Source organism: Petaurus breviceps, unplaced genomic scaffold, assembly GCF_028583685.1.
Source record: "Petaurus breviceps papuanus isolate PSGF00001 unplaced genomic scaffold, PetGlider_PUasm1.0 90823, whole genome shotgun sequence".
NCBI lineage: Eukaryota > Metazoa > Chordata > Mammalia > Diprotodontia > Petauridae > Petaurus > Petaurus breviceps.
In genome coordinates, this window is record NW_027187352.1 from 23,273,927 (window position 1) to 23,300,504 (window position 26,578).

At 37.8% G+C, this 26,578-nt stretch overlaps 1 protein-coding gene across 1 annotated transcript in view; it reads left to right on the plus strand.

Annotated features, from left to right (window-relative positions):
• The window catches only part of TYR (tyrosinase), a 189,808-nt gene that overhangs the window by 159,816 nt on the left and 3,414 nt on the right, over window positions 1-26,578 (plus strand). Inside the window, exon 4 of the mRNA XM_069071046.1 lies at window positions 3,539-3,720. Coding sequence (XP_068927147.1) covers window positions 3,539-3,720 — 182 coding nt within the window. The remainder of the gene's footprint in view (window positions 1-3,538; window positions 3,721-26,578) is intronic.

Sequence of the window (26,578 nt, forward strand, 5' to 3'; positions counted from 1 at the left end):
GGGGAGAAAGACATATACACAGGAATGATGAAGTTGATGAATGACAGAGGAAGAGGGAGAAAGTAATTGTTGATTAGTTAGGCTAATTTCCCTCAAAATTTAGTAATGGGACATAGAAAGGAAGGCTAAGGGAAAGCTAGTTTTATATAAAGAGCATAGAAATGAAAGGATTTTCATCCTCGTAGGTATGCTGGTAAGGACCTTGGAGATCTAGTCCAACCCACACTTCACTGCACCCCAATTTTCTGAGAGTGTTTTAATTCTGAGAGTAAATTAATTGCCCCAAGAAATATTAAGTAGCAGAGCTAGAATTGGAACTTCTAGGTCTTTTGATTTGAAATCTAGTGACCATTTCACTCCATGAAGACTTACAGATAACCAAAGACCAAGGGATTTGCAAATCATTCCTTGAAGCAATAGTCTTTTCTGCTAGATTCCCTTATGAATCTAAGATGGAAGAAATTCATTCATTCATTGTGTGAGGAGCATGTTCAATCTAAACAAAGAATAATACTCATTCTTATAAACAAAATTATAGTCCCAGATTCAACTCAGTTTGGAGCTTGATGGGAAAAGGCTTGCTCCCTTCTTCTTCTGCTAGAGTCCGAGTCAGAGTTAATTGGGTAACAAATGAAATCGCAGTTTGTGGAGTGAAAGATGAGATACTTTATTGGCAATTCTCTGGAGGAGCGGGCATGTGTGTTCCCTCATGGGACAAAACACACACACACACACAGCCCCACAGAAGCAGAACAAAGATTATATAACACCACCCTCCCCCCATTAAGATCATTGGCCCCATCCCCTTTCCTGCACTGTTCCTCACCTGAATGGTTCTTTTTTCACACCAGCGTAACCCACGACCAGACAATGAGGCTCTACTTCTACACTAAGTGTATCAGTTTGAACCCCAACAGGTCTGAGCCAGCTTGGCCTGGGACCCTCTTAAGAGATTTCTTGTTGCTGTAAGATTGGATAGAAGGTTCTGCTTTTTCTCTTTCACCCTGACCTAGGTCCTCCCACACATCCTGTGAAGGATCTGTTTCCAAAGCACCCACTGTTCCTATAGAATCTGTGGAAACCAAACTATCAGTATTTCTCACATTGTGAAGCCAGGAAAGAATTCCCAATTCGAATGTCCCCCCTTGCTCTCCATTGGCTAGATGTAGCCTCCTAATCCTCCCACTTCATGTTCTCCTCCCTGATAGGTTCCCCTTCAAACATTTTGTTAAGCATGCTTACAAGCTTCTGAACTTTTGCCAGATCAGAAACCTGGTTCGGTTCTCTGATTAGAACCAGTCACCTCTGACTTACATTCTGTTATCGCTCAAGGCTGGAAGCTATTTTTAATCCTGTAGAAACTGAATTCCTTCCTTTTGTTTCTCACAATTCATTCATTCATTCTTTGATTTAATAACTAAGTTACTGTCTCGCACAAGGCTGTGCTTAGAGCAATACAGAGAAGTGTAAAATATGGTCCCTGCCCACAGGGCTGGGTTGTCTTCCAGCAAATGGTCTAACTTTTGCTTGAAGACTTTTAATGAGAGAGAACTCTCTTCTTCTGGAAATATCCCATTCCCCTTCTGCATAGTAACAGGAAAAATAAAACTGGATGTAGGATGCCCTTGGACTTTGGGAAATCCTTTTTGGATTTGGGAATGAGGAAACTCCCTATAAAAATGCAGGTCAGTACCTTCTCTGCAACTTGTAGTCTTAATGAGTTCCTTAAAACTTTGAGAGGTTAATTGATTTGCCATCTAGTTAACCAAGTAGTTAAGGAGACAACCAAATATACATGAAAAATTGAATAAAGATACAAGAAAATGACTCAAGAGAGAAGATAAGAGCACACATTAGATGCTGTGAGGCAGAAAAGTACTAGAATGTATCCAGATTTTAAAGAAACTAGAATATATTAAAGTTAATGTGATCAGGCTAATGAGAGGAATGAAGATTGTCCTATATAGGAATGTGAGGTATGCCATGCTGCTCAGGTAAGTTGTTTGTCCACATGTTGCCTAAATGGAGGTTAGAAGCACTGATAAATATCTCTGGAATTTTGACCACCATTCCCCAAGGAAGGCTTTGATTCCTGCCTGGAGAAGGCAGAGAAGAAAACATGTGCCTGACCCTTCTGTTCTCCTCTGAAAGAGAAGGAAATATACCCTTATAATTACATCTATCTGCCCTCCCTCCCCACCATGTTGCTAATCTAAAAGTTTTCTTCTTTCTTTCTTTCTTTCTTTCTTTCTTTCTTTCTTTCTTTCTTTCTTTCTTTCTCTTTCTTCTTTCTTTCTTTCCTTATTTCTTCCTTTCTTCATTTCTTCCTTCCTTTCTTTTCTTCCTTCCTTTTCTTCCTTCCTTCCTTCCTTCATTTCTTTCTTTCTTTCTCTCTTTCTTCCTTTCTTCCTTCCTTTTTGGAGGCTGAGAAGAAAAGTATTAGAACAGTGTAGTTACACTGAAAAAGAGAGATGGAGCCAATAAGGGTAGGGCAAAAGGATTGTTGATCAACTCAATGACAGTTTTTAATACCTCAAAATCACTCCCTTCTTAAAGGTTCACTCTCTTCTTAAAGGTTTTGAAAATACATTTTTTTTTTCATTTTACCTCTGGGATTGGTTGACTTTTTTTCTTCCTGAAACTCCTCTTATGATTGTCCTATTCAGTAATTTTGCTAATAACTCTTCCCACATGAATATAATGGAATATTACTGAGCTATAAAAATTATGATTATGATTCATGTAGAGAATTATGAAAAGACTTGTTGTGAATTGATGCAAAGTGAATTAAGCAGTGCCACAAAAACAAAAAGCCAGTATATATAATGTAAATAGAAAGATCAAAAACCACAAAACAATTGAACCTGAATGCTGCAGAATTATGAATAACAAACTTGATTCCAAAGAAATGATAGGAGAAGACACCTTTCTTTGCTCCTTTGCAGTGGTTGGGATCCGTGGATGTGGCTACTTGCATACAATATCAGATGGGGGTGGAGGGGGGGGAGCATATATTTTGATTAGCTTTACTGAAATTTTTCCCACTTCTCCCTCCTTCTTTAAAAATTTGATATACTGATCACTCCATGATCTGGAAAAAGATATAAGGTAAATCTAGACTATGTAAAAATAAAAGATTTCAATAAAAATACATTTTAAAGAAACCAACAGTTAACTTATTTTATCCCTCAACTAATGATGATTATTAGCATGCTACATCATCCAAAATCTGACCTTTTTGGTAGGATTTTTGTGAATCCCTTTTCATCAAAGTTTTCTTCATGTTTATTTCAAATGGATGAACATTTTTGTGTCTGGATAGTGTGCTTAGCTGCCTGCCAATTTTTTCAAGGTGTGGTCAATGTGCATGTTATTTTCCTGAATCAAAAAGTCTTTTGCCCAATTAAAAAAAAACATGAAGTTTTAAATTTTGTATTATGATCTTTTTTCTTTAAAATCTACAAATATCCCTTTGGTAAACAATGCTAAATAACATATTGAACATATTAGTATGATTGATTCACTGTTTTCTCTACAGTATTTTTGAACAGTGGCTCCGAAGACATCATCCACTACAAGAAGTTTATCCAGCAGCAAATGCACCCATTGGACACAACCGTGAATCCTACATGGTCCCTTTCATCCCTGTATACACAAATGGAGAGTTTTTTATTCCATCCAGAGACCTGGGGTATGATTATGCTTACCTAGCTGAGCCAGGTAATGCTTTATTCTCTTCACATATTGACTGCAGTAAGGTCAGTTTAATTTAGGGGGAAAATTACAAAATCGTCATCTTCAAAATATTTTTGATATAATTCTTTGTGACTACAAAATCCTCAAATGACAGATTATTAATGAAACATTCAATCAAATTTCAGGATTCTTCAAGTTACAGTTATTGCTTTAGTGAAATAAACTAAATAATTGCAATGAAATAAACAATGTTGTATGCCAAATTATACTAAAGTAGTTCCCACTTTAGTATAGTTTATGTTTTGATCTAAACCCTCATTCTTGGGCATGGAGGTTAATCCCAAGATTTAGAACTAGAAAGAACCTTATAAGTCACTTGGTAAAGTGAAAGAGCACTGGCCCTAGATTTAAATCCCATCTCTGACATTTATTAGCTGTTTGACCTTAGGCAACTTATTTAATCCTCCTGGTCAAATAATTTAACCTTGGGCAAGTTCTTATCCTACAATTTCCTCAGTTATAAAGTTTAAGAGGTGAGCTACTGAGATCCTTTCTCTCTCTAGATCTTGAAACTTTGTTTTTCCAATAAGTCAACTTTGGCTTACACAAAGATGAAGAAACTTGCTCAGAGGCACATAGATAGGAAGAAGAAAGGTTGAAAGTCAAATTCAAATTGTTTCATGCTAAATCCTTTCAGACTGTACTAAGCTCCCTTTCAGGTTATACCACCTTGCTTCCATCTCTGAAAACCATGGATAGCTACATGAGAGACCCCACAGATATATCACTCCCACTATAGTTACTATTATAGACAGTGTCTATTTGGAAGCAAATCAGAAATCAAATTGTCCTTTCTCTACCTTGTATAGGACTGTCTCATAAATATCAAGAGAAGAGTATTTCCTCTAGATAATAGGAGGGGCAAATCTGTCCTTTCTCCATGCCATGTTGGTGGGAAGTGTTAAATGTTTGTTTCATGAATGGAAAAATTAATGAGTTCATCATACTATTATATTACATTACATGCTGATATATACATATAATGATATGTGTCTCAAGGCAACATGGACTTCCTAAGATGATAGTGCCCTTTTGAATTTTATTCCCAAGCATAACAACTTATTTCCCTCACTTGGTCATGAAGTCAAGTACCCTGGGTTTGTATCCAGCTTTATAATTAGGGACAAATCATTTCACTTTTCTAAATCTTTTTTTTTCTTATCTAAAAAGCAGGGATAATATAATATGCATACTAACTACATCACAAGATTATTATGAAGAAAATTTTATAAACCTAAAAGAGCTGTGGAAAAGTGAATTATTTTCAGGGAATGTTAGAGCTGAAAGGAATGTTAGAAAGAAACTGGTATAATCTCATAATTTTATGAAGGAAGAAACTGAGGCTCAAACTGAGACTCATACAAATCCAGTCCAGTCCAGCCCAACAAGCATTTATTAGTATCTACCACATGTGAGACACAAGACAAAATGAAAAATCCTCCTTGCCTTCAAAAAGTTTATATTTTATAACAACAATGAATAGAATCCTTGGAATCAGGGAAACTTGAGTTAAAATCTAGCTTCAGACACTTGCTAGCTATGTGACGCTGGGCAAGTCTCTTAACCTTTATTTGTCTCAGTTTCCTCATCCATAAATGAAGATAATAATAACACCTACTTCTCAGGGTTGTTATGAGCATCATAAGAGAAGATAATTGTAAAGCAATGATATAGTAACATATATAAATGTTAACTCTAGTTAAACATAATAATTTGAAAAGTAAATGAGTAGTAGTAAAAAGGCAATCAAGAAAGGCTTCCTATAGGAAGTAGCAGCACAGAGATCAATATAGATCCAGAACTAGGATTCATGTCCTCATGATTCCCAGTTTATTGTCATTTACTCTAGAGGGTCAGTTCAAGTGATCAGATTTACAAGTGCAATTTAGGGAAGACATGGCTAGATAGCAAATTGTCCAAAGAAACTTGAGACTTTTAGTGTACTCCAAACTCAGTATGAGTCAACAGTCTGGCATGGTATCTATGAAAATGAAAACAATTATAGATTGCATTGAAAAGTAGAGATCTAGAACATAGAAGGTAAAAAAGGTGGCTGTACCCTGACTTGCCTGCTCAGGCAACATCTGGAGTATTGAGGTCAGTTCTGGACATCACAATTTATGGCAGGCATTCATAAATTTTTATGTCTCTATTTCACTTGAGTACAAAAAAAAAACACAAAAGAAAACCAACTTCACAAGTATAAGACTGTAATGGAAAAGATAGATAACAATTGTTCTAGAAAAAGATCTGGAAGTTTTATGGGCCTGCAAGGTCCATGAATTAGCAATGCAGTCAGCCACAAGAACAAACATTTTTTTTAAGTAAAAAACAAACCCAAGTAATGCGATTGTGGGATGCATTAAAAGATGCATAGCTTCTAAGCATTTGAATGTGGTAAGTACACTGAACTATGCCCTCCTCAGACCTCTTCTGGAGTATTTCATTCAGTTCTGGTTGTTTTGATTTATAGAGAACATTGATGAACTGGAGAGTGTCCATAGGAAACAAATAGCATTACAAAAGGCTTTGATCCTATGTCATATGATTATAGAAGATACTCTTCAAGTATTTGTAAGGTTGTCATGGGAAAAAAAAGACTAGATTTTTTTTTTCCTTTGGTCCCCAAAAGGCAGAAGCAGAAGCAATGGATGGAAGGTTTAAAGATAAATTGGGCTTGGTGTCAAGAAAAAAAAAACAACACAATAATATGCATATAAACAAAACAGCTCCCTAACAGCAGCCTAAAAGCTGTCCAAAAGTAAATGGGCTGTCTTGAAAAGTGGTTGGTCCCTGAAGCAGCTGAAGCAGGCACTGGAGGGAGCTCAGAGCTTGGTCAGACATCCAGACATCAAAGACACCAGAGTCATCCATTCCATACCAGGCCATAGCCAGTCTTCTTGACTTTTGTCTTGCCCCTGGGTTTCACTAAATCTGAAAGAAAGAATGAGGCTGAAGACTGTGCATCTCTTCCTCATTTCAATTCAATTCATGCATGAGTCAAGACATCACCTGGTGATGTCATTAGACCTCTTTGAAAACAAAGGATGAAAAACAACAACAGCAAGTTTTGGAAAAGTATAAATAATACTATACCTCAATTTATAAAAATCAGTGCTTGCACAGAATAAAAGAAGTTTAGGACTTTGACCAGTCAGTAAGAAAACTGACATATCAAAGAAATTTTGTCTTTTTATAGGAAAGAAATTTTTTAAATAAAAACAACATCTATCCTAATTATGAGAAGCAGAGTGATACAGCTGGGACACTATCAGTTTGAAATTCTCATCAAAGCATTGAGAATTACTAGTTGAGTCACTAGGAGTAAGTCATTAAACTCTTTGGAACCTCAATTTCGCCATCTGTCAAATAAGAAGTAATATTAATTACAGCATGTCAGGAAACAGCATTGTATATTATATGGAGAACTGGCTTTGGTGACAGGGAGATTCATGTCACCACTCTAATATGTTTGAATAAGTGAATGAATGAATGAATGATCCATTTAAGTAGTTACTACAGTCCAGGCACTATGCTAAAATATAAAAACTATGCCAGTCCTTGCCTTCAAAGAGATTATACTGTATTAGGGGAAAACAACACACATAGAAGAATGATGATCAGGGACATATCCCAATAGAAATGCCCAGGGGCATTTCTGCAAAAAGTGGATCCCATTTCCACAGTTGAGGACCCTTGACTGAGGTCATTCTCACAAAATGTCAAGAGTTGATTGAAAAGTGACCAATGAAATTTTCCTTGTTATTTGGAATCATCTCAAAAAGTCAATATGTACTTTTATCCCCATACCTATGTATATAGATATAAGTATATAACTTTGTGTGTGCACACATACATATATACACATGGAAATATATACATCACATACAAGTATAGGATCTGTGATTTTGTCAGCCTGGGAAAATCCCTCCACCAAGGTGGAAATTTATATGTAGCTTAGTAGAATTATAGATTGAGGGCAGAAATGGACCCTAGAGGTGATGTCACTCTAGTTAGGGCACTCCATTGCCCTAATTTTACAAATGAGGAAACTGAGGACTAGAGAGTTTAGGTGACTTTTCCAAAATCAATGAGTTGGTAAGTAGCAGAACTGAGCATGAAGCCCAAGTCTACTGATTGTAAATCCAGTATTTATTTTTTTTTTCTCCTGTAAGTGCTGCCTTTAGATATCTCTTTGAGAATTTTCTGAGGGACAGAGAAGTTTTCACTTGCTCAAAGTAATACAGCTATTAAATAAGTGTTATAGGCAGGATTCTACTTCAGTTTCCAAGCATAATCCTTTACCTACTCAGCAGCACTATTTCTCTTCATATTCATATGTATATGTATATACACATGTATATACACATATGTATGTAAAGATAGATATGTATGTACACATAGGAATTCAACACTGAAATCATAATCATGAACTTCTCAGGGACCCATGTTGATAATATTGCTTGGACTGGAGGGGTGTCTGGGAGATTTAACACAAGGTGTTACAGCTTTGTGAACTCAATTTAATCCAGCTGATTCTTCCTCTGTATCTCTCATATTAATTTCCCTTCTCTCCACTAACACATCCAGGCCTTTAGTTCAGGCACTTAACTCTATTAACCAGAATTACTGAAATAACTTCCTGATCCTCCTCACAGCCCCTGCCATTCTCCCCTCTCCTAGCCATTCTCCACACATCAAAGTTGATATTGCGAAGTACAGATATGACCACATAATTTCCAGTGGCTGCCTATGGTCTCTAGGATAAAATACAAACTCCGCTGTTTGGCATTAAAATTTTTGTACAATTTCAATCCAACCTGTTTTTCCAGACTTACTTCTCATAACTCCTCCCCATGTTTTTTTTTAAATTTATTTTATTCTGAAGTTAAGAAATTAAAAAAAGTATCTCCACAACAGAGTAAAATAGGAGGGGAGAAGAGAAAGTTGTTCATGAAACTGCAAATCTAGTGTGTACAACTTGCTATTACTTTTAAGTACATAATATATTTGTCATACAACTGTCTTTTTTCTCCTTTTTTTCTTCCCTTTTCCACCTTTCCTAGAGTTGGCTACCACTAGACACTAATATGTACATATGCATAAATTCCTTCTCTGTATACTTTTATTTATCAGTTTTTTTTCTCTGGATTCAGAGAGCAACTTCCTTCATATGTACTTTGTAGACCATGTGTTTTACACTTCAGTTATAAACTAGTCTACTTGCTGTTCCTTGCATATGGCATCCTACTCCCTACTTCTGTGTCTTAGTCTATAAGCTGTCCTCTTTTCCTGGAATGTCTTTCCTCTTCACGTCTGCCATTTAGAATTACTGTTTCCATTCAAGGCTTAGTTAAAGTATGAGCCTCCCAAAGTAGTCCTTTCCTGATATTCCCAAAGGTTGGAATTCTCCCCCAAATAATGTGTTTCCTTCACATATATTTATGTAATTTATTGATTTGTATATGTGAAAACATGTTATTCCTCCCCCCCCCCAATAGAATGCCAGCCCCTTGAGGAATTTTTTTTCTTGTATTTCCTTTCCAAGTGCAATGCCTGACATATAATAAGTGCTAAATAATTGCTTGTTAAATTGAATTGAACCATGAGATGACACAGAAAGTTTACATTATGTCAGTTTACTTTAAACTGGGAATGAATGAATGTACCCAATGTGAATACATCTGTGTACCCCAAACACTACAACTGTAAAATGGGAATAATAATAGCACCTTTCTCCCAGGTTTGTTGTGAGGATAAATAATAGCTAATTGCAAAGCACTTAGCACAGTGCCTGGTAGATAGTAAGTAGTTAATAAATGCTTATTTCCTCCTTCTTTCCTTCTTTCCTTCCTTCCTTCCTTTCTTCCTTCCTTCCTTCCTTCCTTCCTTATTTCCTTCTCTCCCTCCTTCCTTACTTCCTTTCTTTCTTCCTTTCCTTCCTATAGCCTTAACTATGAACTACTAGACAGTTCTCTAGAGACCCAGATCCTGCAAATTAAATTGAGATGATGAATTAATTCCTTCAAAAACCTCTTAACTCTCTCTGTTAATGTGTTTACATCCACTCATAATCCTAAACTTTCTTCCTTCCTCAGGGCAAGTGTACCCAAAGACTCTACTCATTCACATACAGAGTAAATGCAGAATCTCCAATGTAAACAAAAGCAAAATATGATAGCATTAGGTTCAAAAACCTTAAACTTGAATGTCCAACTTCTCCACTCTGTCTTGCCCCTCACTTCCATCTTGTCCTTCACTTTTGATGTAGCAACAGATGCCTGAAAGGTCATTTATAGACAAGGGTTTTGCAACATTCTTGATCTTAAAGATCAGTGTGGAACCTTACCTCACTTCTCACTCATCAGCTCACTGTTGCCTCAGCTCAGTTAGTCAATAAACATTTATTAAGGGTTTACAGGGCAGCTAGGTAGTACAATAGATAAAGTGGCCAGACTGGAGTCAGGAAGACTCACCTTCCTGAGTTCAAATGTAGTCTCAGACATTTACTAACCATGTGACCCTGGGCAACTCATTTAATCCTGTTTGCCTCAGTTTCCTAATCTATAAAATGTACTGGAGAAGGAAATGGCAAACCACTCCAGTATCTTTGCCAAGAAAACCCCAAACGCGGTCACCAAGAGTCAGACACAATTGAAGTGACTGAACAACAACAAAAGGGTTTATTATATTGCAGACACTATGCTAAGAGCTGGGGATAAAAAGAAATCGAAAATATAGTCCCCTACCTTCAAGGAGCTCATAATCTAATGGGGGAGATAATAGGCAAATACACAAGAACAAGCAAGCTCTATACAGGGGGGTGTAGGGGGAATAACAGAGGGTAGACACCAAAATTAGCAGGGGGTGGGAAAAGATTCCTGACAAAGATGGAGTTTTAGTTAAAAGTAAAGCTAAGGAAGCCAGGGATGTCAGAAGGCAGAGATGAGAAAGGAGACCATTTGGGCTGCTAGGTGGCGCAGTGAGAAAGAGCACCGGCCCCGGAGTTGGGAGGACCTGGGATGGGTTCCTGCCTTAGATACTTAAGACCCACCAAAAAAAAAAAAAACTGTCTGTGTAACCTTGGGCAAGTTACTTAACCCCACTTGCTTAAAAAAAAAAAAAGAAAGGAGACCATTCTAGGAATGAGGGACAGTCAGAGAAATTTCCTAAAGACAAGTAATGGACTATCTTATTTGCACAATGACTTGGAGGCCAGTGTTACTGAACAAAAAGGTATGTATTGACGAGTAATGTATAAGAAGACTGGAAAGGTAGGAAGGATTTTGAATGCCAAATAGAGGATTTTTAATTTTATCCTGGAGGTGATAGGAAACCACAAGAGTTTATTGAATAGTTAGGTGACAGTCTGACTTGGGCTATAGGAAAATCACTTCAGTGACTGAATGGAGGATGAAGTGTAGTGGGAAGAGATTTGAGGCAGGCAGACCCACTAGCAGGTTATTGCAATAGTCTATGTATAAGATGATGAAGACCTTCACCTGGGTAGTAGCAGTGTTGGAGGAGAGAAGTTGGGGGGAGGGGGTTGGCAATAGATGCTACAAAAGTGAAATTGACAGGCCTTAACAACAGAACAAATGAAGAGGGTAGTGAGGACTTGAGGATGACACCTAGGTTGCCAGCCTGGGAGGATGATATCCTTGATTCCAGACCTGCATTCAAATTATACCTCTAATATTTATCACCCATGTAACCTAGTATCTGAAAAATACAAAAGGAGAAAGATAAAAAGGAAGAACTGAATCATGTTACGTAAGAAGTTAAAATTCATATGTGTACATAGTTACTGAATTAACCATTCAATGTAATCAACATGGCAAAAATTATTTATATATGTGGCTAGTGGGAAATCCTCTCAACCTCTTGGGTGACGCATACACATATCAAGGGTCCAAGTACTCTGAGTCAAAAATAGGAAGCCATACTGAAATTAAAAAAAAATAAGTTCATTAGCTTGCTCAGGAATCTTCTCTTGCTATTAACAAATTCAGATACAAATGGTAAATATTTGGTTTTTATAATCTTTCAGGCCAACTTAGTACACAGATGATCAACAGCATTAAGCAATAACTTAGGACAGACAATAACTTCCACCAGAGCCATAGTAGAGAAAGAGGAGGATCAGACCAGGAAAAAAAGAAGAGTTATCTGAATGCAACTGATAGGATTTATTGTCATAATAGATAACATTCCAAGTTCAAAGGCAGGAGAGGAGAGCAAGATACCAAACACTTAAATAATTATAGAAGCATCCATTTTAGACAAAAAGGCAGGGTCTTTTATCCAAGGGCAAGAAGTCATTTTGCAAGATTACATCTGCTTCATCATGCCCTTGCATAGCAGTTGGGGATTTTCTAATATTAGTCCACCCAGTGGTTGGGTGATTGTCAATCCATTAAGATGTGGTGAAATGATTCCACTTCCTATTTTTCAGCAATAGTAGCTGTACTCTGATTTCTCTCCAGAGTGAAGCTGTCTACTTGTTCTCAGGGGTATCAGGGTAACCCTGAGAGATTGGGCTTGTTTTTTTTTTCCAATGCCTTAGGCTTAATTCCCAGCATCTTCCCCCAGTAATTTCTAGTAACTAACACTTCATTTCCATTCAACCAGCTTCCATTAAGGGATACGCTTTACAGAGATTATAGCCAAAAGAGAAATACAAAAAACAACTCCTCCCAATACTTGGAGAACATTTTCCCTCATACTACTTCAATCCCTGAGGAGAGTGAGCTCAAATAATTCAGTTTTCACATAGTATTTGTGCCAACAAATTTATTTTCTTATGTAGAATGGCCATGGATTAGTCCACATCTCAATCATTGCTGGTTTACGTCAAGAAAATCTTTTGGGATTTTGCTGCTCACTGACATAGGAAATCTTGCCCTGGACCCTAACTCCCAAAATTTGGTAGCTTGGTCCCTTGACTATTTGAGGCCTACAAGGTCACCAAAAAAAAAAGAAAGAAAGAAAAATTAGTCAACAAGTACTTATCAAGTGTTTACTATGTGCTGGGAGATACAAAGAAACAAAAGGGGAAAAAAAAAAACAATTTATAATCCCTGTCCTCAAGGTGCTCAAATTCTAATGGAAAGATAAGATGTAAACAACTCAGTACACATTACATATACATAAATGAGGCAAGTCTATCTCCTTTACCTAAAAGAAACAACAACAAAAAAAAGCAGATGGAAAGATACAAAAAACAAAGGCCTATGAATTTATGGGCCACATGTTGACTTCATATACAGAGGGTCCAAGGTGTTCCCCTCTCACATCACTATCTTTCTTATTCAAACACTAGCTGAGCTAGAAAAAGACAGATTAAAATGAGGGACTGAGTTTTTGCTCTTTTGAATGTACTTCAGTTTTGCTTACGTAGCCTGTCAACAATTTGTCTCTTTAGTATATGGTTAGTAAGCAGAGCAGAATCAGTGAGGAAGTCGGTCAATAAACATTTATCAGGTACCTACTATATGCCAGGCACTGTGCTAAGTGCTAGGGATACAGAAAGAGTCCTTGTAGTGAATGTCTGTGTCACAAAATGTCTGTGCATGCTAGAAAAGGAGAGCAATGATCAATGGGCACTTCCATTGCAAGTCATTGTGTCTTTCCAGAAGTAGGCTCTCCAGCCTCTTTTATGTGGGCATTGCTCCACCACCATCCCATTGCATATGCTTTGGCTCCACCTGTACCAAAATGTATAAGAGTGTAATGTAATGCCAAGCAAAGGCAACTTCCCAAGGTTCAAAATACCAGCATAGGTTCTCTCCATTTTATTCAGTGACAAATTAAGAACAGAGAAGATCAAAATATGACATCATTCAAAATACAGCATTTACTAAGTGTGATTAAATAATCTCCAAGTACTACCCCACCCCAGGACATTACATTCATTCAATCAATTACAAAGTCCCTGTTCTAAATACTACTCCACCCCTAGGCTGTACCTTCATTTAGTCCATCACAAAGCCCCTCTTCTCAAATGGAGATTAGTTTCCAATCATAAGTAAAGTACATTCATTTGTTCAATCACAGAGCACAAAAAGGTCAAAAGTTCCCCACCCTTGGATCACAATAGAATCTACCCCAGAGTTACAACAAGTTTAAGCACAGCGTTTAATACCCAAATGGAGGTCTTTTCTTCATTTTGACATGAGGCAAGTTCTCAGCAATCTTTTTTTCTGGGGAGACAAAGCTTAGCAAGGCCACAAGATACATTGCCAGTCTCTTCATCAATTCACTCTCTGTCTGCAGAACAGTCCTAGGACCCCTAAAAACATTAGCAAAACCCTCTTCCAGGACTTCTGTAAACATACAACAAGAAAATCCTTCTTCAGGGCTTCGGAACCAACAGCAAGTTTCCAAGACCTCTGCAACAACAGCACTGTACTTCACCAGTGGACAGTATTAATTCTCTGTCTGCAGAACAGTCTCAGGGGCTCTGAACCAACAGCAAGGTTCCAGACCTTCTGCAACAACAGGACTGTCTTTCACCAGTGGACAAATCTGGCAAAACAACATCAAAACAGACAGACAAAGTACCAGCAAAACAGCCATGTCTCCTCAGTCCGCGGCAGCTCTGGGTGGCAGCTCTCAAAGTCCTGGGCAATTCAAAGTGGCCCTCAGCAATCCTCTCAGTCTCTCTCTGCCTCCACGGTGCTGCTTCCAAAAAGTTCTGCCTCACTCTTGTGTCTCTCCAAATCTACAACCAGCTCCTCCCAATCCAGCCTTCTCTTTTCACATCAACAAGTCCATCCCACAAATGGGATTAACAAGCTCTGGGTTTTAACACCAAAAACCAAGCCAATACAGGGGGATCTTTATATTCCATGACTATTACAAAGAGCACCAATAAATCTTAAAAGTGTGACTACTTTCATCTAGTTGAGTAAATGTAAAGCCAAGCATGAGCAGCTTTCCAGAGGACTGAGGCTGTGAACAGCTTTCAAGGTTCTGACTACTTAGTATAGTGAGCTCTCTATTTATTCAATAACAAATCAGAGCAAAACATTCACAGAAAATCAAAATACAGCATTCACCATGTCACAACTCAACAACTTATCACTAAAATGGCCACATACTTTTCACCAAAGTGGTTACACAGTTTTCAACAAAGTACATTCACTTAGTCTATCACAAAATCCTTAATTCAATCACAAAGTACAAAAGGCAAAGTTTTCCACCCCAGGTCACAGTAAATCATAGTCTTCTCAGTCAGTACACAGTATCCAAGTAAAGTCTTCTTTCAGCTTGACTCAAAGCTGGCTCTCAGCTTCCATGGGTTCCTCTTCCATGGTCCCAGCTCCAACTGTCTCCTGGGTTCAAAGGCAGGCAGCTCCCAGTTCCTTGTCCAGCTCCTTGTCCAGTTCTTCATCCAGTTACTGTTCCCTATTGAAGTTCACAGTGTCCAGTCACCTCAAGTCCTTCACAGTTCCTGTTTCTGGGAAGACAAAGCTTAACAGAGCCACAGTAATATTCATATACATTGACAGCACCATCATCAATTCACCATCTGCCTGTGAAATCAACTCAGACCCACCAACAAGGTCTGAGAAGTCAACACAAATCATCAACATAGAAATCAACACAGACCCACAAACAAGCTCCAAGTGGTCAGCACAAATCATCAACATTCAGATCAACACAGACCTACAAACAAGGTCCAAGAAGGCAACACAAATCATCAGTGAAGTCCCAGGACCTCCAATACGTTCCTCCAGGACTTCTGTAAACCACAACCAGAAAATCCTTTCAGGGCTTCCAGTAAGGTCCCAGGGCTTCTGTACAAAGTATCACAAAAATACATCAACACAGACAGAGCAGACAGATTGCCGGGATACCACAAGTTTTCTCCTTCTTGACTCTACCACCAAAAGAGTCCTCTTCTCAGTTCTGCTTTCTCTAGCCTGAGCCTCTCCTTATATATGGTCATTAGCTTCTCTTCTTCCTGTTGCAGGAGTTCATGAGTTCCAGGATTCACAAGTTGTGGAGTTCACATATTCTGTTTCTTGAAAGACTTGATACAAGGCTCAAAAGAAACTTTAACTGAAACTGGGTGTTAATTCAATAGCTGAAAAGAAGTGTGAACTACTTCTGTGCTTGCCATTACAGTAACTCTGTCTCAACCTAAGAGAAATGATGTGCATTGTAGCTAATTAGTTTTCTAGCTGTGACCTATGTAGGCTCTGCTCAGGAAATGTAATCAATGATTAAATAATGCTAATCTGTTCTTCCCAGAGGGCTGAAGTTCCATCAGAAGACTTACATTACTGATACAAAAGTATTTTATCCCTAAGCAGTTAATAAATACAGATCTCTGCCAGAAGTGCTTATATCCCATTTGGAAAGGATTTAAAATCAAAGAGGGAGTTGCCCAGGTGGGAAATTTGTTCTGTAAAGACTGAGTCCTCACACCAGTTCTATGGTACAATACAACTAGGACAGCCCCTCTGATCATGCAATTAAATATGCATGATAGACACAGATTTACCAATCAGAAGTGTGCCAGATTCACTTTGAAAGGTAAATCCCTGATTGATGGGGGAGCCAATTAATGGGGGAGGGGCAAGGGATTAGGTAGAAAATTAGATTTTCTGCCTCAGTGTCTAATAGGGTTCTATGCACCAATTCATGGAGTAGTAGAAAACATGATAGACTCTTACAATAGGAAGACAAGGAAGAAGATAAGAAAATCATTTACTCCAACCTTCTAGGGTTCAAAGTAGTCATCACTTGATTATCTCTATTGACAGGAAATCACTACTTATTAACAAGGCAACCCATTTCGTGTCACTGCTTAAACTTCTTCCTTATGTAGACATGAATTTGTGGCCTATTTTTTCACTCATTATCCTACTTCTACTCCAGAATCTAACAGAAACAACGTAATCCTCTTTCACATTCATTCCTTTGCACTCATTCAGTCATTCAACAACTTATATCCATAAGCATTATTTGTAAATATTTGAAGAGATGTCCATGAGTTAATCCATGTATAAAGTGATCACAGCTCTCATATACCTGGGTTAAAAGGATTTCCATGGTCTGTAACAAGGGAATGTACTGATAATTGTTTTATTAACCTAGGTTTTATATAAAGATATATTACCCAAAGGAGAAGATGATATTCTTTAGTAGACCCTATTGTCATAGTCATTTTTACATAATTCCTATACCTTGGTCAGTATGGAAACCCAGGAAGGAGAGAGTTAGTGCCAGGAGTCTGCCTTACCTGGATTAGAACTCCTGTTAGAAGCAGCTGACCTGCCTTCTTGTGTGGAATGGAGGAGAGGGAGGATGGCAGGAGAAGAGGAGAGGAGAGGTACAGAGAGATGTTGTTTAAATAGACTCACCAGGCAAAGTATAATTTAATAATGAGGCTTACCTCAAAGTCGGCTATGCCCAGAGTATGTTTCATCCTCAGAGCTGTCTCTCTGCTCTACAATTAAGAAGTAGTCATATTCCCAGAACCAGGATAACATGTACAGGTCCAGGGAACTTTTAATGGTTCCTTGAAAAAGTCTATTTCAGCAATAATCCCACTAAAGTTCTAAAAGTGACTTTACTCACATCTGATCTTTGAACTGACTCTAAAAAAATTCTTCCGATATTTTCCTAGCAAAATCTAGTTTGAGGAGTTCGTTATTCATCAACTAAGCACTAGCTTTTATATGTAATCACTCAAACGTTTTCTAAGAAAGAAACACAACATCTGGCATTTTGGCAAATGTTTTCTAATCTGGTGAAGCTTTTAAAAATGGGAAATTGTCAGTGATTTTTGACCTATACATGACCAATTTAATTGTGTTAAGAGGGTTCTGGAAATCAGAAAGTGGGAAACTTGACCCTGTTTCCATGGGTGACATTTCTCATGGGCAGTTGTCATTTCAAATCAGTTTTCTGCTTGCCAAGGAAGCTATTAACTGAAAGAGCCAGAGTGGGGTTGGAGTGGGACAATGGTCATTATAATTATAATGTTTAGCAAAATAAATAGGTTTTGAAAAGGCCAATAGATTTCTTGAATACCTGTTGAAGTTGAAACATCATGGTGATAGTGAAGAAAAAGTGCTGGATGCAGAGTGAGAAGGACCAATTTCAAATCCCATCACTTTCCCTTTTTATTTGAACAACCATTAACAAAGTCACTTCTCTTTGACTCCCAAGTTCCCAAAGAGACGAGTTTTCAAATGGCCATTTCTGTGTTTTTGCCTTTCTCAGTATCCCCAGTACTTTGTAGTAAGCAAATAATAAATCAGGCGTGGGGAACCTGAGGCCTCAAGGACACACTTAGCTTTCTAGGTCCTTGAGTACAGCCTTTTGACTGAGTCCAAGTTTTACAGAAGAAATCCTTTTATTAAGGGGATTTGTTTTGTGAAGTTTGGATTCAGTCAAAGGTCCACACTTGAGGACCTAGAAGGCCTCATGTGACCTAGAGGCATGGGTACCCACCCCTGTAAATACTTGGTGACTGATTGATTAACTGAGTACATGACCTCAAAGATCCCTGCCAACACTAAATCTATGATCCCATGACATGAAGGATAAAGATGAGTGACATAGAATCCATGTCCTTCAAATGTCTACAACATGTTAGGTATAGAGAAGATAATTCACAAATAACTTTAAAACAATGCACCACATGTAATGGCGTAGGAAGGAAACAGATTCAATGCAGCAGACATTTATTAAGCACTTTTCTCTGTGCTGAGTACTTTGCTAAACACTAGGGGTACAACCTTTGCTTTTTAAAAGACACATTGCCTGCTTGGAATGAAGAATACCTGGCTTTAAATGCAGCCTCAGTCACTTACTATCTACATGACCCTGGGCAAGTCAATTAACTTCTGTTTACTTCAGCTACCTCATCTGTAAAATGGGAATAATAATGGCATTTGCCTTTTTTTTTTAATTTTTTTTCCCTCTCAGGGTTTTTGTGAGGATCAAATGAGATAATATGTAGAAAGTGCTTAGCCAAGGGCCTGCACATGGGAGATGCTATATAAATGTTAGCCATTGTTATTAATAACAATAATAGGGAAGATATAAAATGCTATGGAAGTACAGAGGAAGGAGAAATCATTTCTAGATGAGGAAATATATGCTAAGATGGAAATTTACTCATTTGACAGCAGGGAGAAATTATATCTATTTTTGTATCAATCCTACTGCCTAAGACATTGTGTTTTTTCCTGGTAAAAGCCTTTTTTTTTTTTAAATAAATGAATGGATGAATAAGTTTCTAGTAAAATCCCCCTCCCCTTGTTATAGTATTTTCTGCTCACCCTTATTGCTAATGCCTTAGATTATCTCCAATTTGTCCTGCATAGATCTTGTTTGTGCATAATTATGTGAGTGTTTTCTCTCCCATTAGACTGTGAGTTTGTTGCTTTTGCCTTTCTTTGTATCGTGAACACATTTCACAGTGACTGGCATAAAGTAGGAGCTTAACAAGTGATTATTCATCAACATGATGGATGACGGGTGGATGATATGCATCAATAGGAGAGGCACTCTCTAAATTATAAAGCCACTTTCAGCTGTAATGATTAGCCTCGTCCTATAGAAGAGTGCATGTTTTCCTTGGAAGCAGGGATTGTTATTGTGTTGTTCAGACATGTCCAACTCTTCATTGCACATCTGAACCATAGCATATCAATACTGTTCACAGGGTTTTCTTGGTGAAGATACTGGAGTGGTTTGCCATTTCCTTCTGTAGTGGATTAAGGCCAACAGAGATGAAGTGACTTGCCAGGGTCACCTGGCTAGTAAGTGTCTGAAGCTGGATTTGAATTCAGGTCTTCCTGACACCAGGCCCAGCTGTCTCTTGATTCCTAGAATCACGAATATATCAGTTTGAATCCTTCCTTTGAAACTTGTGTAACTTTGGGCAAGGGTTCAGCTTAGTGAATCTTCCTTTTTTCATCTGTAAAATGAGGGAAATAATATCATTTACCTCACATGGTTGTTGTGAGGATAAAGTGGGATCATGGATGTAATGCATGCTATATTTTAAAATGCTATGTAAGGTTAGCTATTGTTCACAGAATCACAGAACTGAGAGTTGGAAGGAACCTAAGATGCCATCTAAGCCAACACATATACCCGACTAAAACATATCCAACAAGTAGCTGCTCAGCCTTTTTGAAAAATCTTCAGGGGAGAAGTCTCCAAAGAGACTTCTGCAGCCAAATGTATCAGGCATCTCTAACTGGGGTGAAAATGACAGAAGGGCTTAGAGCCATTGTTTATCTAGAGTAAGAGGGAACTGTTGAGTATAAAATAATTTTAATTGGCATTAAATAAAAAATACATAGAGGAAGTCAAAGAGGGGAATAGCTAGATGTGAATAAGTCTGGGATCTTCACTGCTTTGTGGAAAAGAAGGGTATATATAACGTTCTCCTTGTGCCAAAGTCAGACACTGTGAAGAATGAAAGAAGAAAAGCTATTCATGTGTAACCTAAAGGAGCTCAGCACCCTATGGGAGAGACAGGTCACACATCTGCAGAAAATACCTGAGTGCCCATACAATAACCTAAGCAAATCAAAAACAAATGACAGCTAGAATCACATTACTGTCTAATTACTGGCCTATAATTCAGAGGGGTGGGGAAGGGTGATTATATAGTAAATAGAGACTAGTAGGGCTATTTGCAAGCTTTTTTTTTTTTGCTTATTGGAGGGCAATTGGGGTTTAAATGACTTGCCCAAGGTCACATGGCTATTTTTTGTGTTGTGTCTGAGGCCGGATCCAAACCCAGGTCCTCCTGACTCCAGGGCCTGTGCTCTATTCACTGTGCCACCTAGCCACCCCTATTTGCAAGCTTCTGAGAGGAGATTTGGCATATTTCAGAAGGGCAGGGTGAGAGAAACACAGAGAAAGAAGGAAGGAGACATCAATGGAGAGGAGAGGAGCAAGAGAGAAAGAGACAAAGAAACAAAGAGAGAAAGGCAGAGAGAGAGAGAGAGAGAATTTAAGTAATTATGTGCCAGGAAAAGAAGAGCAAGAAAAAGAACTATACTTGGACCTGGAAAAAAACAATATTTATGCCTGGCTATATAATTTTCTTTCTTTTTTTTATTTTGCTTTTTGGAGGGCAATTGGGGTTAAATGACTTGCCCAAAGTCACATGGCTAGTAAATGTGTCCAGTGTCTGAGGCTGGATTTGAACTCAGGTTTTCCTGACTCTAGGGCTGGTGTTTTATTCACTGTGCCAGCTAGCCACTCCCTATAATTTTCTAACTATGTAGCTTCAGGAAAAAATTACTTATTCTTTCTGGGCCATAGTTTCTTCATTTATAAAATGAGAGGAGAGGGAGTTTGTAATATTTGATTCACTTACTGGACAACACTGCTACAAGGATCAAATGAGATACTGAAAGTGAAGTGTGTCATAACCATGAAATACTATAAATGTGAGTTTGTAATGATGATGGTGGTGGTGGTGGTATTGTACTCTGGAAATAAGATGATGGGGAAGGTAGAAGGTAGAAGCCTGGAGGTAGAGATCAGAAAATAGGCCCACCTTGATAGAGCAAAAAGATTTTTATTTCATTCCCCCCCCCTTAATCCCTTCCCCAAGACAGCAAGCAATCTGATATAGGCTATACATGTCATATTAAATACATTTTCACATTAGTCATGTTGTGAAAGAAAAATCAGAACAAAATGAAAGAAAAAACCATGAGAAAAAATAACAACAAAAAGTAAAAGTAGGATGCTTCGATCTGCACTCAGATTCCATAGTTCTTTCTCTGGTTGTGGATAGCATTTTTTATCATGAGTCTTTTTGAATTGTCTTGGATCATTGTATTGCTGAGAAGAGTTAAGTTGGTCATCACACAGTGTTGCTCATGTGCAATGTTGTCCTGGTTCTGCTCCCTTCATTCTGCATCAGTTCATGTAAGTCCTTCCAGGTTTTTCTGAAATCTGACTGCTCACTATTTCTTATAGCACATTAGTATTCCATTACACCCATATATCACAACTTATTCAGCCATGCTCCAATTGATGGGTATCCCCTTAATTTCTAATTCTTTGTCACCACAAAAAAGATCTACTATAAATGTTTGTACATGAGGGTCCTTTTCCCTTTTTTATGATCTCTTTGGGAGACAGAGGTAGTTTTACAGCTCAGAGGTGACACTTTACCTGGGTCTTGAAGGAAGCCGGGAAAATCAAGACACAGAGATTAGGAAGAAGAGCCTTCTAGAAATGGGGACAGTCAGTGAAAACATCCAGAGTTGAGAAATACAGTTTTTTGATGAAGGAGGAACTAAAGCACATGAAACATTTTCTAAACTATAATTAAGCTAAAAAAAAGAGAAAAAAAGAATTATCATATGACAAAACATAGTAGAAAAGACAATATTTCTATTGAGAGAGTTTCTCTCTTTGCCCAACTAGTCCTTAATTATAAATTATGTAAGCTACAATGAAAACCTTTCAGGTCTTTAGAATACTATTTACTCCCAGAATTCAAAATGAATGAAATTTTTGTTTTTGTTTAGTTTTTGAGAATGTCTTAATATCCTATATTCCTTCTAATCTGTGTTCATCAGTTTTTTGTTTAAAAGGGAAAAAAAACCTCAAATAATTCAATACTTGGTAAATGGGTCATTCTGTTGGTGTGGGTACTCCCTCCACCAATCTCAGGTGATACAGTTTCTCCCTTGGTATCTATTCTTTGAGAGTTGCTCTCTTTCTGAAAATTCACCACACTGTAAGCAACCTAGTAATGAGTCTTTCCAACCTTAGTCAAGCTGATGCTCAAACAGAGACACACTGTGTCATTGGCCTTGTAGTGAAAGCCTTTACAGCTTGTCAGGAAAAGCCCACATTTACATGTCAGCCCTTTTGGGTGTTATGGACCTGTGTGGAAGATTGGTGAAGTTTATGAACCCCTTCTTAAAAGAAAGTATTAAAATGTATAAAATACATAGGATGTCAAAAGGAAGCCAATTATACAGAAAAAGAGTTATCAAAATTTTAAAATAAAATAAACCCCAGATTAAGAATCCTTACTGGCATAACTTTTGAGACCAACAGTGAGATATCAAGTGGGAATATTAGCAAAGAAAAGGATTTTTTTTCTACTAGTACTACTACTACTACTACTACCACTATTACTACTACTACCACCCCTATTACTGCTAATGCTGCAATTGCTGTCACCGCAGTTGCTGCTACTACTTCTAATAGTGCTACTACTAAACAATAAACATAACAATAATATTAATAAACTTTTAGCTCTTCAATTACTATAAATTAATATTTATACTCAATATTTTCATGTGGCTTTGTCTCACTTGAAATTCGCAGCTCAGTTCAAGTCACTTTTCAGTATGTGAGTACTTGGGTAATTGTGATTATCTGGACTATCCCTCTAATATACTAGAAAAAATGAAATAATTGGCAAAGGTTGCTGTAACACCCAGAGTATAAATTAGGGAGAACTCGCCTCATTGAATTTTGTTTCATTGCAAATTACAGCAGGAGAATGATACTATGGAAAGGGTCCTGGAATTGGAGTCAGTGTACAAAGGTTGCTGTTGGTCAGTAGTTTCAGTCATCACTGACTCTCTGTGAACCATTTTGGAGTTTTCTTGGCAAAGATACTAGAGTGGTGCTCCATTTCCTTTTCCAGCTCAATTTCCAGATGAGGAAATTGAGGCAAACAGGGTTAAGTGACTTGCCTAATGTCATGCTGCTAGCAAGTATCTGAGGTCAGATTCTTCCTTCCTTCAGGCCTGGTACTCTATCCACTGAACCACCCTAGCAGCCCCCAAAGGCAGAGGACCTAGGCTCAAATTTTCACTTTGCTATTCATTACCTATGTGACCTTGTATAAGTTGCCTATGTGGGCCTCAGTTTCCTCATCTTTCAAATGAAAGAGTTAGACTAGATGACCTCTGAAGTCACTTGTAGCTCTAGATATATCAATCAACAGGCATTTATTATGCACTTTGTGCCAGGCACTGTGATAGGCACTAGGGAAGCAATAATCATGATCTTGGGAAAGCATTGTTATACAGAAGAAAAGGCACTGGCTCTGGAATAAAATAATCCTAGGGTCAAAACTTATCTTTCATGTTTACCTGTGTAACCTTGGGCAAGTCATTTTACTTGGCTGGGCCTCAGTTTTGTCATTGGTCATATGAGGTGTTAGCATGAAATGACCTTGGTTGAGCCTTTCACCTCTAGGTCTATGCTCCTATGATCATATTCTTTTCGTATTTTACTATATAGTATTTTATTGAGTAATCACTCAACGTGTGATTTTATCAGGATAGGAATATCATGAGGAACCCCCTGAATCAGGGCATATCAACACTAAAAGATCAAATGACTCCCCTAGTTGTAGAGAACTCATCTGTGTCTGACGCCGTATTTTAACTCGGATCTCCCTGATCCCAGGCCCAGAACTCTATCCATTGCCTCATCGGTTGCTTCTAAAAAAAAAAGTGTGTCTGTTTACCCTCTCTAAGTGCTCATTGCTCCTATATTCCAAATAAAATATTCCCTTTTTGACTCCTACTTCTCCCATATATGTTAGAATATAAGTTCCTTGAAAAAAAAAGGAACTGTCTTGCTTGCATATTTCTATTTCTGGTGCTTAGAAGATTGTTTTCTCTCTAGTAAGTGATTAAGCAAACATATTCATTTATTTATTCCTTCAATAGCTCTTTAAAGCTTGCAAAGTATATAATTGCATTTGATTCTTACAACAGCTCTGTAAGATACTTACACTACTATTATTATCCCTATTTTACACATGACTATCCTGAGTCTCAGGCAAGGTAAATGAAACACCTATCATCATATAGTGTCTGAGGGAGGCTTCAAACCTGGGTCTCTGGGTCTCGCTCTTGGTTCCAAGATAGGAAAAAAAGACAGTCATCCTGATTCCTTATTTTTGGTCATTTTCAGAACTTTCCTTCAAGTAGGAAGAGGTTACAGTTCCCAATTTAATGGATCACTTGACAATAAAGAAATGGTGCTTACCTGGGGAGACTAGGCACCCTTATTTTTGTAACAAGATTAATTTTCTTTGAGTTAATCAGAAAATAGAATTTAGCCTAGAACCAGCAGCTCTATCTTATTTCAGGACATGTATTATGCCTTTGGCCACAAGGTAAAGTTTTGGGGGATGAGGGAAGACCTCGGTTTTTCTTAATTTACTTTTAGGATTAATCATGTTCTAAAACTTAAAAAAAATAAAATGAAAACATGTTATAAACTGTGATGGCTTTATTCATTCTTTAGAGTTCTTTAGAGTTTAGAAAACTTGGATTGAAAATATGTTGAATAGTCAATTTTCTTTGTTTTTATCATACATAGATATGGGAATACAAATCACTGCTTGCTTAGAAGCATTTTTGACCCAAAGGAAAAACAGATTGATAAAAAACTAATAAATGGAAGTATGTACAGAATTATCTTACATATATATGTATATATACATATATTTATATGTGTGTTTGTGTATGTACATGTGTATATTCATACATATGTGTTTATATATATTTGTGTGTGATGGCAGCCATCTCTGTGGTGGGAGTAGAGGAAGAGAAAAAAACATTAAATAATAATTTTAATATTTATTTAAAAGGAATAGCAGGTTGCATATAATAGGTTTGCTGTTTCATGTGGAATCATCTTTTTTTCCCCCTATTCTACCGTGGTATGGAAATGCATGTTTTATTTCTCAAGTTCAGAATAACATAAAAAAAAAACAGATTGATTATATGAGAGTATTTTCCTCCACACATGTTTCTTAAGATCTGCTTAACTTTATAGTGAGAGAGAGCAGGTTTCTTCTAGCAATTATAGTTTATGAGAACATTGTCAATGTGGCATCAGGAATAGAGAGTCAGGCTCAGAAGCAGGAAGGCTTGGACTGAAGTATGACTCAGACACAGGTGAATTCTCTAAAACTGGGGGGAGGGGGTGTCACTTGATCTCAGTGCTGATCTACACTGGTTCAGGCAGTTACTTATAAGCTTCCTATCCTAATAAAATCACAGATTGAGTCTAAAATACTAAAATAATATGATAATAGGAGCATAGATCTAGAGCTGAGGACAGCTGGGCAAATCACTTAACCTATTTCCCTTTGTTTCCTAAATTATAAAGCAAGGAATAACAGCACCTACCTCACAGGGTTGTTGTAAGAATGAAACGAGACAGTATTTGTAAAAAAAAAAAAACCCTTAGCACAGGAGCTGGCATATAGTAGGTGCTGTATAACTGTTTATTCCCTTGTCCTCTTTCCAGTAACAGTGGGAGTATTAATTTGATTATGATTCCAAAATTAGGGAACAGAGGGGTGGGATAAGAGAGAGGGCATGCACGGGGCAGCAAGGCAGCTGCTAAGATGACCAGGTTGTAAAAGCAAACGTGGCTGTGCCTGCCTGCCAAGATACAGACATAGAAGCACCTATTATTGTTGGTGTGACTTGTTATGATGCTAATAATGTTCATTCCCTTTCGAACTTCTTTTTTACTTGCTCCCCCCATATGGCACCTTGATATGAACAAATAAGAATATCCATCATGAACAAATAAGATAATACTTGTAAAGTACTTACCATAGTACGCCTCTCCCCTTCTCCCTTCCCTTCCCCTTTCCCTTCCCCTTTCCCTTCCCTCTTCCCTTCCCCTTTCCCTTCCTTTCCCATCTTGCTGGACCTGAATATTCTTTCCTTTCAGAAGGCTATATTTTTCAAGGGTGGGTGATATGTAAAAAGAGGGAACTGCAAAGCAAATTGGGCAGCTCTTCCCAGGGCAAAGGGCCACTCTG